We start from the raw sequence: 16,146 nt of genomic DNA, 5'->3' as shown, positions 1-16,146 counted from the left end.
TCTGATACTGGGCCTCTTTCCTCGGAAGATTGAAGTTGGATAACAGCTGTTTGGTTTTCTGTATTGTTGCTCAAATGATGATAGAGTGACTCATTCTCTTAGTTGCATCTTGTTGTCATTATCACTGCCCACAAACTGTCTGCTGTCTGATTATTGGTCTTAAAAGAATCCCAGCTGAGCATGTTGCACTGCATGTTCTTGCCAGTAAGTACTATCCCTTTTACATATGATGCACTCCAGTGCCACCTGCTGGTGTTGAGGACACAGAGCTGGAAAACACACAGCTGTGGATAGAGTACAAGACCTTGGCCAGCTGCTATCTCTCCTCCTTAGCTACATATTCACACTTAAAGTTTGCTAAACCCTCAGCAAACACTCTTTGCCCCTCTCTGGTGCTTTACGCCTCGGTTTGTGTCCCTCCTCTCTTCCCATAGAGCGAGAGCGCGAATGACGAGGGCGGGGAGGGGGAGTATGTCAACTTGTACTCATCCAGCCAGGCCAATGGGGAGCTGCCTCTCTCCCTCAGAGTAAGTAGCTGTTTGCCACGGGTGAAAGGTCAATTCCATTTGCGCGTCCTGTCACCTCGGGGGGTATGAATCAATTCGAATGTAGCGAGGGATTTGATGTAAGGTGGCCTGTTGGCCTGGCACATGTTGCTCTCACATGTGTTGCACTCAGCAGCTCTTATTGATTCATCTCCTAGATGAAATGGCGCTGAAATGGAATGTGAGTGTAGCCAAACCTGACTGAGCATGACTTCAGGTTCACAGGTTTGTCTTTAAGGGAATCATGTGCTCTGGTTGGTGTCTGTGGAGAAGATGTCCATGTGTTTGTTGTTTTGACTGCCTGGCTGGTAATTGCTGTCTCTCTGGCTGCGCTTCAACTGTAACGAGCATTTAACCTCGCCCTGATCTAACTCCTGACATGTCTTTCCAAAAAGGGATGCGATGGGTTTCCAGTTTTCCAGTAACATTCCCATTAAAAAAAAAAACCTTCTGTTTACCTGTGCATGTGTGACAGCTGATGTGTGCGTGATCGTATTCCTTTGGGCCTGTTCATGTATGTTTGGTGTACTTTAGGCATGATGGGATGAGGGCTTTGCTTTTTTTTTTTTTCATTCTTACACACGTGGGAGACTGCGATGGAGACTAAGTGTGGATGTGTGTTTGGAGGTTTCACGTTTGGTGTAGTTTCAATTCATGTGGATTTTACCCAGTGGTGTTGTTCTATTTTGGGTCTCATCAGTTGGGTTTGCTTTACTTATGGTAAGGAAAAGGAGCTCTTTACCCATAAGTCCCCCCCCCCCCCCAATGTAATAGGAAAACGTGAAAGTCATTTGTACAAAGCATCCGTTCTCCTTTCCCTCCATCAATGTGTTGCATGAGTTCCTGGTGGTTCATACGATCTCATCTACAAGCAGTCCGTTACTACATGGAAGCACTCACCAGTGATATTCCATGTAACCTACTGTGCAGAGGCTGATTATTGTTTGTTTTCTTTCCCATTCCATTGATTAGGAAACAATCGCAGCTGATGATGCACTTCAAGACCCCGCCCCTCAGATACCATCAAGCAATAGCAAAGAGGCTTTGGAAAAAGAAAGGTAACAGTCATGTTATTTACTCCTTATTGATGACATAAACCTTTGTAATGCATGGTAACTATGTACAATATGCACTCTAAACTAATCTTTACATTGGACATCTTTTGTGGTGTTACTGTTTCCTGAGGCACTGGAGTTTCTGCAAGCCAATCTTCATATTTAAGGAGCTAAAGCCAATCAGTGTTTACTCTTTTTTTCTTTTTTTTTCTCGTCTAAACTGACTGAACTGACAACTCGGTTGCAGATTCATTTTATTTTCAGCAGATAATCAGGGGTCTCATTTGTCAAATGCTGAATAGATTTGGAGCTTTGCTTTCGTTCTTGGTGCCCTGGACGGATATGAGTGTGTCTGCGTTAACGGTGGTTGGTTGTGTGTGTGTGTGTGTGTGTTTCAGGAGGCAAAAGTCATCAGAATCAGCCGGGGACGATGAGGAAGATGTGGATGAGCTCTCCCTCATAGACCACAAAGAGATTATGAGCAGGATAACACTAAAACAAGAAGTAAGACAACGACTTCTGATGCTGTGTGCTGTTTTAAGAAATGTTACTGCGACAGAACGGCATGCAGAGTAAAGATTGTTGTGAGACAGATGTGGGAAAAAAAGATTCTGAGTTGCACCTCTGATGGGCATTGCTGCCCTCTGGAGGTAAATCTCCAAAGTTGCAGAGCTAAAACTGACAAACCTCCCTCCTCCTCTTCCTCCTCCTTTGTCCTGTGTGGTGCAGTCTGATGTGCAGATGTGTTAAAACGCTGCACGCCTGTCTGCAAGGTTAGGGGCAATGTGACAGCAGTGAATGACAAAAGAAGATCGGAAGAGACGAGAAATGCGTGAGGGAACAATTTATAACTTGCAAAGGCCTTTAGAGTTGTTACAGAAGACATATTGCAGTGCTGGTGATTGTATCATACACAAGTCTGACTTTTTCTTCGTCATCAGAGGAGCTGGTGCAAGACGGGGAGGGTTGGGGAGAGAGAAGGAGGAAATGTGCATGCTACATTTTGGGCTAGACTGCTTCACCTCATATCACCTCCTGCCGTTCTTCTCCTGGTTTCAATCTCGTGTATATTTCTGTCCATGTAGGTGAGTTTGTCATGTTTGCAGTTTCTCTGCTTCTCATTTATTTTTTTATTTTTTTAGAATGACGATGGTCCTGATGTTCGTGCTGGATCAGGAGATATCTTATTAGTCCACGCTACAGAAACAGACCGCAAAGGTACGGTGTTGAGACTGCTTGTTACCTCCAGTATGTCACTGTGCTTCTGGGTCACTGGCACAGCTCCGCTTTACTAGTTTGACACATCCTGATTTATTTTCCATTTAAGGACAGATTTATTTCTGTTGGCTAAGAATGATTCTTGGTTTGATTTTTAAATAGTCTGTCTCTCTCTTATTTCCACTGTGTCTGAGTTTGAAGCCATCGCGTTTGATGATGTGTTGTCAGTTTTAATTGGTTCACTGGCTGCCTTCAACTGAAATCTGCTGCATTTTCCTGTTTTCTTTTTTTTTTTTCTCAACAGATCTCGTTTTGTACTGTGAAGCCTTTCTGACTACATATAGGACTTTTATAACCCCAGAGGACCTCATTAAAAAGCTACACCACAGATATCCTTTTCAATTCACCCTTCACTCAGGGCTCGATCGCTTTTTTTGTCGGCAGATGGCCGATTTTCTTGCTTTAATCCTTATTTACTGAAGAATGACTTGTCTATCTTCTTTGTTCCTATTTAGATCTCTCAGCGAAGCGCTTAGTACACAGAAAGCTCTAGTTCAATTTAATCTTCTACTGATGGATACTGACGTTTGAAAATGTGGAAGCTTTTTGTGATTGTCTCGCTTTTTTCTCGTCCCACATCCAGAGTAGATCATGTGTTGTGAACTAAGCTCGGCATGATGGGCTCCCCAGTAACAGGATATCTTCTCTAAAGTTTTTGTCATTTTGAATGGAACGGTTAATTGGCTGATTTGAAGATTGTAATCAGCAGATTAGTTGCTAATGAAATAAAAGTTGAGGTCCTGCTGTTTTTACTGCAAGACTCAACGAGCAACACAGTAGTAACGGTGATTGCTGTGTAATGATGAATATTGTTTACACAAAGAAATCAGGCTAAGAGAGAATTACAGAGCTTAACAGAATCTTGTGCAGTACTTGCATACATGCCCTTTGTTTTGCTTTAAAATCCCACTAATGGTGAACTGCATTGTACTGTATAGAGCAAAACACCATCCTTCTTGTCTTAATTCTTTAATCGATCATCGTATATGTGCAAAAGCCTGTGTTTTTTGGGGTTTTTTTTGCATGAAAGTGTATATGTTTTTGGGGTTTTTTTTTTTTTTGTTTGTTTTGTTTTTTAGAGAGAGCCAACGGGTTAAACCAAGGTGCTGCACGATCAATAAAAACAACAAGTTAGTCAAGCATGCTTATGCATTTTGTATTCAGAAGTGAGAATTGGTTGAATTGTCTTTAACCACAAAGCACATACACCACATTCTGCCACAGTCCAGACACCTTCAAGAAGCGAGTCAGCAAGAACACATTCTTTGTCCTGGTTCGTGTGGTGGATGAGCTGTGGTGAGTAGGACTCTGACTTTGCTGTTAATCGCTCTGACTTTTTGGAATCTGTGGATATGTTTGGGTAATCATCACTAAATCTTGATAACAATTAGCGTGGGAATTCCCATGCTGCTTTGTGCACGATTTCATTCACACTGCAAAGGCAGCCTGGAAACCACCGCCCTTATTTTTGCCTGAGTTAGGGAACCAATCACAAAACGGGGGGGCAGCAAGACGGTGACGACGTCTATGCGCGACACTGAAGCTTGTAGAGTGTTAATCCAACATGGCAGCGGACACAACGTTACCGTTCGATGCAGCCTTAGAAAGTGTTTTAAGTAGCTTAGAACGCAAGTTTACTTTTAAAAAAGAGCAACGCGTCTTCTTCTTCCTCCTCGAATTTCTGTCGCTCTACATACGTCATCTGGTATAAGTGATACAATTGGCTATGAATCGCGCGCAAAGCAGCATGGGAAGAACCAGACGCCATTTGATAGACATTCGTAGCGCCCAATAAACGGCTCTAGGCATTCGTAAACCACGCCTCAAATACGAGAAAATGCACACCTAGTTCCCAGACCACCATCTCATCGAGATGTGGACGCGTCAGCCAGGCTAGATAACAATACTCAGTAATATCTAGAAAACCGCTGTAATTAATCAGCTTATCCATCATTTTCGGTTTATTTCCCTTTCATCAACTGCTTTTGGTTTGAGCACCAGCAACTCAAATAGGAACTATCTTCTATTTGTCAAGTCCCATTATTCAAACCTTTTAATCACTTCTTCTCCTCTCTCTTTCAGCCTGGTGGAGCTGACGGAGGACATTTTGAAACAACTCATGGAGCTGGTGTTCACGCTGGTGTGCAGTGGCGAGCTCAGCCTTGCCCGTGTACTCCGCAAGAACATCCTGGATAAGGTGGAGCAGAAGAAGTTGCTGCGCTACACTAACTCCCTCAAGCCCCTGGCTGCCCGAGGGGTCTCTGCAAGGTACTGTGGGGGTCAAGAGTAGGCTTTATCTGAGATGAGTGCAGCAGTGTCTCTGTACCTTTAAATATGACCATGTTTTATTTATTGCACGGAAGACGCCTTGGTAAATAATGAGAATGGCTACACTTAGATGTTTGTGAAATCAAGAATGCTGTTGTGCCATGTTTAATTTTGACAATCCATGGAAACGTTATCAAAAAGATGGCAGAGTTGGAGGCCATCTGGTGGACAGATAGAGAATGGCAGCGATTTAAAAGGCTCATAATTCAGGTGATGAGGCGGAAGAGGGGGACAGAGGCAGACTGAGCAAAAACAAGTGGAGAAGAGACACAAAGAACAAATAACATAAGCACTTGAAATTGTAGTTGTACTACCTACACAGTATTATCAAGATAAACTGGCATCATTTGCAGATGAACACTCCTAACATTTTGTGTGTTTTTTTTTTTATAGACCTGGAACTCTTCATGACTTCCGCAGTCACGAGATTGCTGATCAGCTAACTCTTCTGGATGCTGAACTTTTCTACAAAATAGAGGTACAGTGACCTCTCTTATCGTTTGCCTTTTCTCTGTTTTGACACTAAGCTCCAGGGAGTCTAAACTATTTTATTTACCCTACTCTTCTCCCATTTTCCTTCAGATTCCAGAGGTTCTGCTTTGGGCCAAGGAGCAGAATGAGGAGAAGAGTCCCAACCTGACTCAGTTCACAGAGCACTTTAACAACATGAGCTATTGGTAAGACAAAAATCACAGTAATGATCAGATGCTAACATCCTCTTCTCTGTCATTAGAATCCCTGTTTTTTCTCTGGTTGTGATAAATGCTACAAACCGTAGTATTTAATTTCTGTCTCCTACAGGGTCCGTTCTTTGATAATTCAGCAGGAGAAAGCCCAAGACCGAGAGAAGCTGCTTCTCAAGTTTATTAAGATCATGAAGGTACATTACCTCACTGTTAAAAGCATGAAGTCTTGTTTTGTTGCTTTTTTTTTTGTGGCATTAAATAGTTCTGCTTTTCTTTTTATTGCAGCACTTAAGAAAGCTGAACAACTTCAACTCTTACTTGGCAATATTGTCCGCCCTGGACTCGGCCCCCATCAGGAGGTTGGAGTGGCAGAAACAGACCTCAGAGGTAAGATGATTGTTAATGGAAGGTGTCCTGTCCAAAGATGTCATTGAGGAGCATTGAGTCTGTCTTTGACTGCATAACTGCTAATATTTCCACGCTTCTCCCATATCCTGCTTCTCAGGGATTGGAGGAGTATTGCACGCTGATCGACAGCTCCTCCTCCTTCAGAGCGTACAGAGCTGCTCTGGCTGAGGTGGAGCCCCCATGCATCCCCTACTTGTAAGTAAATGTTGGTTTTTAGACCCGTTCAGGTCTGCTGCGCACTGCTCGACTTTGGCCGACTTCCTTCTCCTCCTCTTTGCAGAGGTCTCATTCTCCAGGACTTGACCTTTGTCCACCTGGGGAACCCCGACCTCATAGACGGGAAAGTCAATTTCTCCAAACGCTGGCAACAGTTCAACATTCTGGACAGCATGCGGCGCTTCCAGCAAGTGTAAGACTTAATTAATAGAATTAATAGAAAACTTGCTCAAAGCAGTAAATGTCAAAGTGTCAGTGGCAGGGATTAGAACATGTGCTTCATCATCATTTAAAATGAGCTTTTGTTTTCTGAGTAATGAAGGGCTGCTTTAATCAAACCTATTCTAATCTCAGGCATTATGAGCTGAAGCGCAACGAGGACATCATCTCTTTCTTCAACGACTTCAGCGACCACCTGGCTGAGGAGGCCTTGTGGGAACTCTCGCTGAAGATTAAGCCCAGAAACATTGCCCGGCGCAAGACAGACCGTGAGGAGAAGACCTAGAGTCAATGGGCTTGCAAAACTGACCTCCAACTGTGCTTCATGACACTAACTCCACTTTACTACAGACTGATAGAAAGACAAATGAAAGCTATCCGTTGAACCTAACGGGAGACTCGTTTTGGGGAAACCAGAACAAACTACAGACAACTGAAGCGTCGTCGAGGTTTACAAAGAGCTATGTTGCTCTGGGAGATTATATTTGGGATGACTGTGGTCTGGCATGTAGACGGGGAGAGATTCAAAGACTATGATGGTACCAGAGAAAACCTGGTGCCAAAGAGGAGCGAGTAATCGCACAGAGTGGACAGGGAGACACTACGGAAATGACCAAAGTCTGCTCCCTGGGCTCTCTGTTTTAGAGTGGAGCTGTTGTGTGTGCGTGAGATTGAACTGAATGGTCCATTACATTCAAAGTCCCTTCTTTCTTTTTCCTTATGTATGTGCCATTCGCGGGTCACCTTCTGAAACCCTCTCACAGACTTAAGTTTCCCTCAGACGGCAGAACCTCGGGCGCAACCTGCCACAAACTGTGACATCCACACACAGGCTGCAGACTGAGAATCTGCTGGGGGGATTTCAACCCTAAAGACAGGACGGCCATCATAGACTGGAATTTGGAGTTTGTTTTGAAACCTTTTGTGTAAGAATCATTTATGGTTACATGTATTATATACAATGCTCCTTTTGTTCTTAAAAAGGACGTTTATGCTTATGAGAAGAGCTTGGCTTCTCCCAAGTGCCATATGTATGTGCACTTAAAAAAAAGCAAAGCAAAAACACAAAAAAGATGAATTACTAAAGATGCTGTGATCTATGTATGTCATACTGAATCGAGTGCAGTGTTCAAGTGTAAAGAACCATCAGGCAATCACAATCATGTCCCAGTAATATCGGTGTGTGAAAGAGTGTCTGCGTGTGTGACTGAAGTCCTCAGTGACGTGTGTGCGTTTGTCATTTCAACATGTGCTGTAGTAAATCATCGGACTGTCAAAACCCACACATCACACTGTGCTCTCAAACTACAATAAAACAAACAGCTCTGTTTCTATAAACACCAAAAGTTTGTCAAAAGCTTAATTTTCCTTTTTTATTAACCTCTTATTTATACAGGTAAAATCTCATTGAGACCCAGGGTCTCCTTTAAGAGAGACTGACGCTTATATACCCGAAAAGAACGTCCATTTATTGTTGTACAGAAACCGTGGGTGGAAAATTAAATTTAAAAAAAAAATGAAGGCATGGATTCGGCATTAAATCCTTAAAAGGAAACTCTTCATATCAAAGTAGTTGTAATAATTCTGAGCTACACATCTGGCCTTAATTACATTTTTTTTTTTTTAGAACTTATTACAAACAGGAACAGGCAAAGCAACAACGAAACCTCATATTTTGTACATTTAAATTATACTAACGTCATTACAAAGCAACAATCAAAACCAATAGTCAGTTTACTCTCAAACTCAAAAGTGCAGAGGCATGATGAACAATAAAACACTATTAACCTCGACTGCAAGACCTTCCATTTCAGTAACAGTTCCTGTTACCATTTAGATAACATTAAAAAAAACATGGAAGACTTGTTTGTGGAAGATAACCAACTATTAATCTAATAAGCATACTGGTTTCACACCAGTAATTGTACTAAAATAATATAGACACTGCATCTTTGATTGCTTGCAACATGGGATTTTGGATTATAAGTTGGTTTTTTTTGTTTGTTTGTTTTTTTTTAAAACCGCAGAGGGTGCAACTGTTTCACATAAATAGCAGCAATACCAAATAAAGACACATATTCACAGTTCGGACCCCCCCCCAGGCACACTCACTCTCTCACACACTCACACACACACACACACACTCTCAGTGAGGCCGACTACTGGGCTCATGAAGGACTCTCTTTGGTGGAGGGTTAGAGGTTCCGTTCTGCAGGTCGCTCTGCTCAGAGATGACTCGTTTGAAACCCCGGCCCTGGCCATTCATGGATCCACGCTGCCATTTGCAAATGTCACCATTCAGAATATCCTGGATGTGCTGCACAATGAGGTTGATGGCCACTGATGACAGACAAATGAGCCAGTTTTATTCGCATTTCTGATCCTGGAGATATTAACACAAAGCCTGTTTGTTTGTTTTAGGAATACTTACCCATATTGTCAACTCCCCTTGGAATGATGACATCTGCATACTTCTTAGTCTGAAGAGAATAAATTACACTTAGTGACGTTAATTAAAGCAATCAAGCACAGGAACAGTAATGACCATCGTACTTACAGGCAAACAAAACTCCTCAAACGCAGGCTTTACAAATGTTGTATACTGACTGAGAATCTGCTCCAGGTCTCTTCCTCTGTTCATGTCTCGCAGGACTACAGGAAAATTAAGTCACGTTATTGATGAGACTGTGACAAGATCCGGAATTATATATGATGGAGACGTCAATACCTCTGCGAGATAGCCTGACATCTGAATCTGTGTCTACGAACAGCTTCATGTGAAACATGTCACGCACTTTCTGGGTGTAGAACACAAGGATCCCCTCAAAGAGGACCACGTCTGCTGGGTAAACTGTGATTCTGTCTTCCAGCCTGTAAACACACAAAGACTTCTCAGACTAAGGACACGCAAAAAGAAGGAAGGACAGAGGATTTTTTTCCATCAGGTCTTAATCCGTGTAAAGCACTTTCATGTTTCTTCCTACCTGGAATGGGTGACGAAGTCATACGTTGGCACTTCAACCACCTTCCCTTCCGCAATGTCCTTCAGGGTTTTGTACATTAACTCATTCTCAAATGCCTCTAAAAGACATTAAAATGGGGATGGTTAAATTCAATATATGATACAGTGGATGCATCGTGTGGCAAATCTGCTATATAAAAGCAATATTATTAGTCAAACATCACATCCAAGCAATAACAGAGAAACCCTTAAGAACTACTCGAAGCCAGTAAGTTAGAATAACAGCTCAGAAGATCTTAGTGTGGAGTCAAAGAAAATCTTGTTTACACACCTTACATATGTCCCATGATTTGCTCACAGTCAATTGCTGATCTCTAACTATGTCATCCCCAAACATTGCTCAAGTCTTAGCACAGTAGCTCAGTCCCACACAGAATTAGGCCAAGCAATGCAAAACAAACTCCTCAGTTCAATAACATCCAAAAAAAAAAAACAAGATCTGAATTGGCCAACATCTGATGACTTTGTGGTTTCTCTCCGTATGTTAGTTCAGACAGGACCCAAATAATGGATACCACTTCCCAATAATAGCTTATGAAACACCATACTGTTTGTAGCTTGGTCATACCTGGGTGATCAAAGTTGTACTGGCCTTTAAGAGCTTTGGCTTTCTGATCTGGGGTCAGGACCTTGTAGAAGCTGTCCTGGCTTATGATGGCCACCTTCCTCTGGCGGTGGTCCACCTTGTTCTGGCCAAGGAGCTCCATGATCTTGGCGCAAACTGTTGACTGAGAAAGAGAACTTCACTCCTTACGAGTTACAATTCAAAACACATAACTGGACTGAACGAACGAAAAACAATTAAAAAAAATACATTTGTTTATTTAAGAAAGGAACTGAGAGGACCCTTGTGAGGCAGTGACCTCATTGTAATGTCCATCAGCTGACTTTAGGTCGATCACTGAGAGGGAAAACAATTTTGTTAGAGGAGCAGTTAGCTGTGCAGTCTTTTAGGCTAAAATGCCTCAAAGAGGTGGCAAATGCAATACAAATACGGCAACCTAAATTTAATAACCAGTGTCTTTGTGAATGAATATAAATACTTTACAGACAAGTGGGCGTGCCATTTGTTTTGACAGTTTGATGTATGCTAATGTCAGCGCTACCAGTAAAGTATGCTAAGCTAACCGGTACGTTAACTTCGTGTTTACAATAACTGACCTTGCCGCTGGCCGTTCCTCCACTAACCCCAATTAAAAAGGGGTGATGCCTTGGCCTTTCAGCCTCGTCGAAGGCTCCAAGAGCATCCATCTCCATCACCCGAATAAGAAAAACTGCAAAAACCCAGACAGTTTGGGTGCGTGCTACCTGAGCTATCAGCAAGCAAGTGTAGACAGAAACGATCCGCTGTTCTCGCGAGAACTAACACTGTGTGACGAATTCGACACTACGAAGCAGCCATGTATTTTTATATATATATATACATATATATATATATATACATATATATATATATATACATATATATATATATATATATATACATATATATATATACATACATATATATATATATATATACATATATATATATACATACATATATATATATATATATACATATATATATATATACATACATATATATATATATACATACATATATATACATATATATATATATATATATATATATACATATATATATATATATATATATATATATATACATATATATACATATATATATACATATATATGTATACATATATATATATATATATATATATATATACATATACATATATATATACATATATATACATACATATACATATACATATATATATATATATACATACATATATATACATACATATATATATACATACATACACATATACATATATATATACATACATATATATACATACATATATATATACATACATACATATATATATATATATATATATATATATATATACATATATATATATATACACACGTTTTAAAGCAACATCATAATTCCATAAAGGATTCATCATTTTCTTTATAGTGTCGTTAATTTTGCTCAGTAGTTTGAAGGTTGAGTTTGGTGGTACCGAAGTGTAAAACACAAAATAATTGACAGCACACCAACTAGATATTTCAGAACACGTTTTTAAAAACACTACAACAAAACATGAAATAGAATATTCTTGCAAAACATGCAGGTATTTTGTGACATTTAGTTTTCAGTCTTACTTTTAGGTTTTTATAAAACATTGTTTCTGTTTGAGTTCTTTGAAATGTGGCCGTGCTTCTTATTTTGTTTCCTGTTTCGCTGTTGTGTTTTGCACCTCAGCAATATCTCCGGCCCTGCTTTAAATGGTCACTTTTCTCTTTAAAAAGCACAATGCGAAAAAAAAAAAAAAGCTACAGAGATTTGTATTTATTGTTAAATTAAATATAAACATCTTACAAAGGGAAAACACAGTCACTGTTTCTCTGTGTCATTTTCTGACTTTTCCATGACGTCGCTACACTGTGACTCGACTCCTCTGGATTCATCCACCACTATCTCCACGGCATCGCTTCCCTCAACCCGCTTCACCATCTCCCCTTTGGCAGCGAGGATTTCCTCAATGTTTCTGAAACATAAAACAGAGTCAGAGTCATTTAGAATACACTGTTGTTGTACATGATTTAAAATGAGAGATGTAAATGTCTCAAACATGCTGTTTAGTTTGTTGTCACAGCATAAAGAACACTTAATTATGTTATAAATGATTCTGTGGGAAAAATGCTTTTTCAGCTAAATATTCAACATGAATAAGTTTGATCAGAATTACTCAGTAAAAACTTTTAGAGATGTTAACCGATGTGCTTTGTTTTTAAAAGGAAAGGAACAATAAATCGTTGAGATTTGAGTTAACAACTTTAAATGTTTCTTTCCAGCAACAATTGGCTTCTAATCAAATGACATGTTGTCATGGATGTTGTTACAGATCAATAACAAAATAGTGTACAATAGGTTATGTTTACAACAGCGGGTCTCAGCTATCAGCTTTTCCATTTTCTTTATTGAAGGATGGGATGAATTCCAATATCAAGAAAAACTTTTTTATCATACACGGAGAGGACATTTACGTGTTTACTTTTAACTTTTAAACTTAAGTGTGAAACGTTGACTCGTTTAATGCTGAAGCTCAACATGTTTCATGTCTCCAATTCTTTTTCTTTTTATTTATTTTTTTAAACAGTGGCTGACTTCTAACCCTCCTTTTCTTTTTTTTTGCTGTTTTATTGGCTTGTCAGTGAAGAGAAAGAAAAGTTTAAATAGCATTGTGGCATTATGGGCCAACTTAGAGTCAAGCAAAGAAGCTTGTGCTCCCTCTGCGGGAAACAGGTGCACCAGAAAGAAAACGACAAACTGATCGCGTTCAGTCAAGCGAATTCCCAGTAATACACTCTTTGTTTTTTTGCCAAAAAGGTACTACAGTTATTAATTTATATGGGTTGATATTTGTATGCACTATGACAAAATGTTTTATCTGTTGCTACTTGTTATTTTCTTGCATTGCCTCATGTGTGTTGATCCCTTGCATCCAGAATTTACTTGAAGCTTTTGCTTAAGTTCACAATTAGCTCATTCACTTTGAACTCATTTTGAATTGCCTGTTTTCTTTAGTCAACCTCCTCCTAATACCCAAGGAGCTATATCAGAAGTCTCTGCCGCCTCCTAACTCCACACGACGCTGAAGTCGGCCTCCGATTCACAAATTAAAGGGGTGGGCATAAAGGGCCATTTCACTGCATTTTTTGCATTTTGATCGACCAAAACAAGGTCCTGTATGGAAACTACATTAGTTAGACTGCTCAAATCTAAATAAAATTATTCTAAAGAGGCTATAGATTCATTAAAACCTTGTTTGGGATTTGCAAAACCTTTTTCTGATTTGTGAAAATGCAGAACAGGGCCATTTCACTGCTGTTTTTGCATTCTGATCACCCTGAAATGGGTCCTGTATGGAAACTACAATAGTTACACTGCTCAAATCTGGATATAATTATTCTAAAGAGGGTATAGATTCATTAAAACCTTGTTTGGGGATTTGTGAAACCTTTTTCTGATTTGTGAAAATGCAGAATAGTGTCATTTTACTGCCTTTTTTGCATTCTGATCACCCTGAACTGGGTCCTGTTCTCCACTCATCTACCGCTAACTTCTAAACTCCTCAGATCATCTATCAGAGCTTAACTGACTAAGAAAAATGTCTCAAATTCATCTCTTGTGTATCAATAAATATTATTCTATCACTTCAGTCGATCTCTCCTTGTTAAACTAACTTGCTTTTACGTTTTTATCTGCTTAAATCGACTGAGCAAGCTGTACATGGATTGATCTTCTTGGATCAATAAATCTGTGAATCTGAAAACCAAAGCACCACCAACCTTTTCCCTTGTAGGTCTGAGAACCAGCCGAGGTTATCAGCGATAATATGGTGATTCTTACATCCCGGACATGTCACTATCACTACACCTTTGTGGTAAGCTGGCTTAGATATCCTCTGCGTGGACCTGGTGGAGCAAACCTGCAAACATGACACAGCCCGGGGGTCAGATAGTGGACTTCTAAGACACACGGAGACGGGTTAGAATCAGAAAATAAGGACTTGTGGAATAAGACTTTTAAACAAAGATGCCCAATACTGGCTCCGCTACCTTGCATGTGTAAACTAGATGATAATGTGTTGTCTGGATTCTCCCGACAGCGTCTCCTCCCGGAGCCGGCGAGGCTGAGAATGTTCTGCGACAACTGAGACGAGCTTCACATCTGTCAGCAGGTAGCAAATGATGAAAAATACGTTGGTCCTGTGAGGGGAGCTGTCCTGTCCTGGTAGCGGTTGTCGGACAGTGAGACCCAGCACAGACTCTGGAAACGGTTGAGCGGCTGTAAAAACACCGCAACGACAGGCCGACCGTATGCCTCGTCGTTGGAAAATGTGTAAAAGTAAGACACCTTTGAAAGACTGACATCACAGTTTGTGTTTTAATGGGCTCACAAAGCTATTTTATGGCACAGAAGTTAAACAAAGATTTCATCAACGCGGATATTGACGCGCGTTGATGACATCACATATCCTACTATTTTCAAAATAAAGTCACTGGGTCAAATTTTACATCCATAAAAACGATTTACTGAAATCCAAGCCCTCTTTCTATTCCTGAAATGAAAAGAATGAAAAGAAACAGATACGTTATCTAAATATTCTGCACCTCAGGTTACAAAAGACGAGTTTCTGTGAATCTGTGCTCTTCGTTGAGCATTTTCATGTAAATTTCTACATGCATTTATTCATCGGTCTTTCTTACAATTTCTTCACACACAACCAACGATGGGTGACACAAGGCTTTGATGTCACCTCTCAGATCCAAATTTGACACACAATCTCAAAATATCTCTGGAATGTCCAGTGTGATACAAATCATGGCTAGACATGGCCCTATTTCATATTATACCCCGGTTCATGTTCTACCAAGGAGTGCACAGACATGTTTTTATCTCTGCAGTGTGTAACAAGGTTTTAGGGAGAATTAAAGAACATACACATTAAAAGTCTATTTTAACAAGCCACGGCTAAGGCTGCTGCAAGCCTGGGAGGCAGAGAAGCAATCCAAACAAATGATAAACTGAATAAGGTGGCGATGAGTGATGAGTGTGTTTCTTAATCCTCATTGGAAGGGTCAGGAGGAGTTTGTTTTGGGGAAACTCCAGTCAGCCTGAAACTAAGAGGTTTCGGTCACACTGAATTTGTGGTGAGCCCACTTGTTGTTTTTGTGGACTAAATTTCCATATTACTGTGAAAAGGAACATTTATCACCCCCCCCCCCCCCCCAAAAAAAACCCACGGCTCTCAACTGGTAAACTGATAAACAAATAAGTACTAGTCGGGGGTGGAGGATTCTATCACAAAACACATGCCGAATGTTTTAAATCACTCTATCTACCTGATGTTCTGCACAAGGAATTTTTACAAAAAGTATTCATTTATTATTTGTAAGACTACATTTTAGGTCCACAGTTATCATCAAATGTTTGCAGTTCTGTCAGAAAGTGACAGAAAATGACTAAAGGCTTATTGCAACACATCTGTTCAGAAGGGAAATTAAGTTGATTACAGTGCTTGGTCCTGATGGGCCTCGATCTTAACGTTATTTAGTCAGTTTAGGATTAGATGAAGGGACAGAATTTACCACCTGGGCCACTGTAACCCCTCAGTACAACAGGGAAATTTTCTAGCAAGCTGCTTGTAAGAAAGTGCCCAAAAATCTGTGTTTGAGATGGGAATTGGTGCTACTGGTCTGTCATTACAGATGCAGGCTGGGTATCTAATAGATATCAATTTTCTCTCAGTGAAATCATAACTAATTGCAATCCTTAAGCAAACTTAGAGAAAATGAAA

General features: G+C 40.2%; 3 protein-coding genes across 12 annotated transcripts in view; 1 reads left to right on the top strand and 2 right to left on the bottom strand.

Annotated features, from left to right (window-relative positions):
- Positions 1–8,093, top strand: part of rapgef1b (Rap guanine nucleotide exchange factor (GEF) 1b) — a 38,330-nt gene extending 30,237 nt beyond the window's left edge. For 7 of the 10 annotated variants that reach the window (XM_075456294.1, XM_075456292.1, XM_075456293.1 and 4 more), the window contains 14 exons: positions 435–527; positions 1,518–1,603; positions 1,999–2,104; positions 2,743–2,818; positions 3,123–3,210; positions 4,085–4,174; positions 4,961–5,146; positions 5,600–5,684; positions 5,789–5,883; positions 6,008–6,086; positions 6,178–6,279; positions 6,398–6,495; positions 6,581–6,709; positions 6,871–8,093. In XM_075456294.1, the coding sequence (XP_075312409.1) occupies positions 435–527; positions 1,518–1,603; positions 1,999–2,104; positions 2,743–2,818; positions 3,123–3,210; positions 4,085–4,174; positions 4,961–5,146; positions 5,600–5,684; positions 5,789–5,883; positions 6,008–6,086; positions 6,178–6,279; positions 6,398–6,495; positions 6,581–6,709; positions 6,871–7,021 (1,464 nt within the window). In that variant the 3' untranslated portion in view covers positions 7,022–8,093. The remainder of the gene's footprint in view (positions 1–434; positions 528–1,517; positions 1,604–1,998; positions 2,105–2,742; positions 2,819–3,122; positions 3,211–4,084; positions 4,175–4,960; positions 5,147–5,599; positions 5,685–5,788; positions 5,884–6,007; positions 6,087–6,177; positions 6,280–6,397; positions 6,496–6,580; positions 6,710–6,870) is intronic. The other 3 variants (XM_075456296.1, XM_075456298.1, XM_075456300.1) reach the window with 2 other exon arrangements.
- Position 8,094: 1 nt separating this feature from the next.
- On the bottom strand, positions 8,095–11,121 carry uck1 (uridine-cytidine kinase 1). The gene is made up of 7 exons (XM_075456301.1): positions 10,919–11,121; positions 10,326–10,485; positions 9,720–9,816; positions 9,464–9,606; positions 9,293–9,387; positions 9,167–9,215; positions 8,095–9,075 (listed from the first exon to the last, which is right to left on the bottom strand). The coding sequence occupies exons 1-7, from the start codon at positions 11,012–11,014 to the stop codon at positions 8,882–8,884; spliced, it is 834 nt and encodes a 277-aa protein (XP_075312416.1). The 5' UTR covers positions 11,015–11,121; the 3' UTR covers positions 8,095–8,881.
- Positions 11,122–11,840: 719 nt separating this feature from the next.
- On the bottom strand, positions 11,841–14,806 carry dnlz (DNL-type zinc finger). Its single transcript, XM_075455765.1, has 3 exons — positions 14,405–14,806; positions 14,135–14,274; positions 11,841–12,330 (listed from the first exon to the last, which is right to left on the bottom strand). The coding sequence occupies exons 1-3, from the start codon at positions 14,717–14,719 to the stop codon at positions 12,177–12,179; spliced, it is 609 nt and encodes a 202-aa protein (XP_075311880.1). The 5' UTR covers positions 14,720–14,806; the 3' UTR covers positions 11,841–12,176.
- Positions 14,807–16,146: the final 1,340 nt, after the last annotated feature.

This window comes from Odontesthes bonariensis, chromosome 22 (assembly GCF_027942865.1).
Source record: "Odontesthes bonariensis isolate fOdoBon6 chromosome 22, fOdoBon6.hap1, whole genome shotgun sequence".
Lineage (NCBI taxonomy): Eukaryota > Metazoa > Chordata > Actinopteri > Atheriniformes > Atherinopsidae > Odontesthes > Odontesthes bonariensis.
Note: the sequence above shows the minus strand (reverse complement) of the source record. Positions and strands in the feature narration are given on the sequence as shown.

Excerpts from the sequence above, each read along its gene's own strand:
- uck1 (XM_075456301.1), bottom strand. The coding sequence starts at position 11,014 with ATGGAGATGGATGCTCTTGGAGCCTTCGACGAGGCTGAAAGGCCAAGG. Across the intron at positions 9,216-9,292 it reads TTGAGGAGTTTTGTTTGCCT|ACTAAGAAGTATGCAGATGT; the intron begins GTAAGTACGATG and ends TATTCTCTTCAG. Across the intron at positions 9,076-9,166 it reads AAGGGGAGTTGACAATATGG|TGGCCATCAACCTCATTGTG; the intron begins GTAAGTATTCCT and ends GTCTGTCATCAG.
- dnlz (XM_075455765.1), bottom strand. The coding sequence starts at position 14,719 with ATGTCAGTCTTTCAAAGGTGTCTTACTTTTACACATTTTCCAACGACG. Across the intron at positions 14,275-14,404 it reads ATCTAGTTTACACATGCAAG|GTTTGCTCCACCAGGTCCAC; the intron begins GTAGCGGAGCCA and ends TCATGTTTGCAG. Across the intron at positions 12,331-14,134 it reads TCAGACCTACAAGGGAAAAG|AAACATTGAGGAAATCCTCG; the intron begins GTTGGTGGTGCT and ends TTTATGTTTCAG.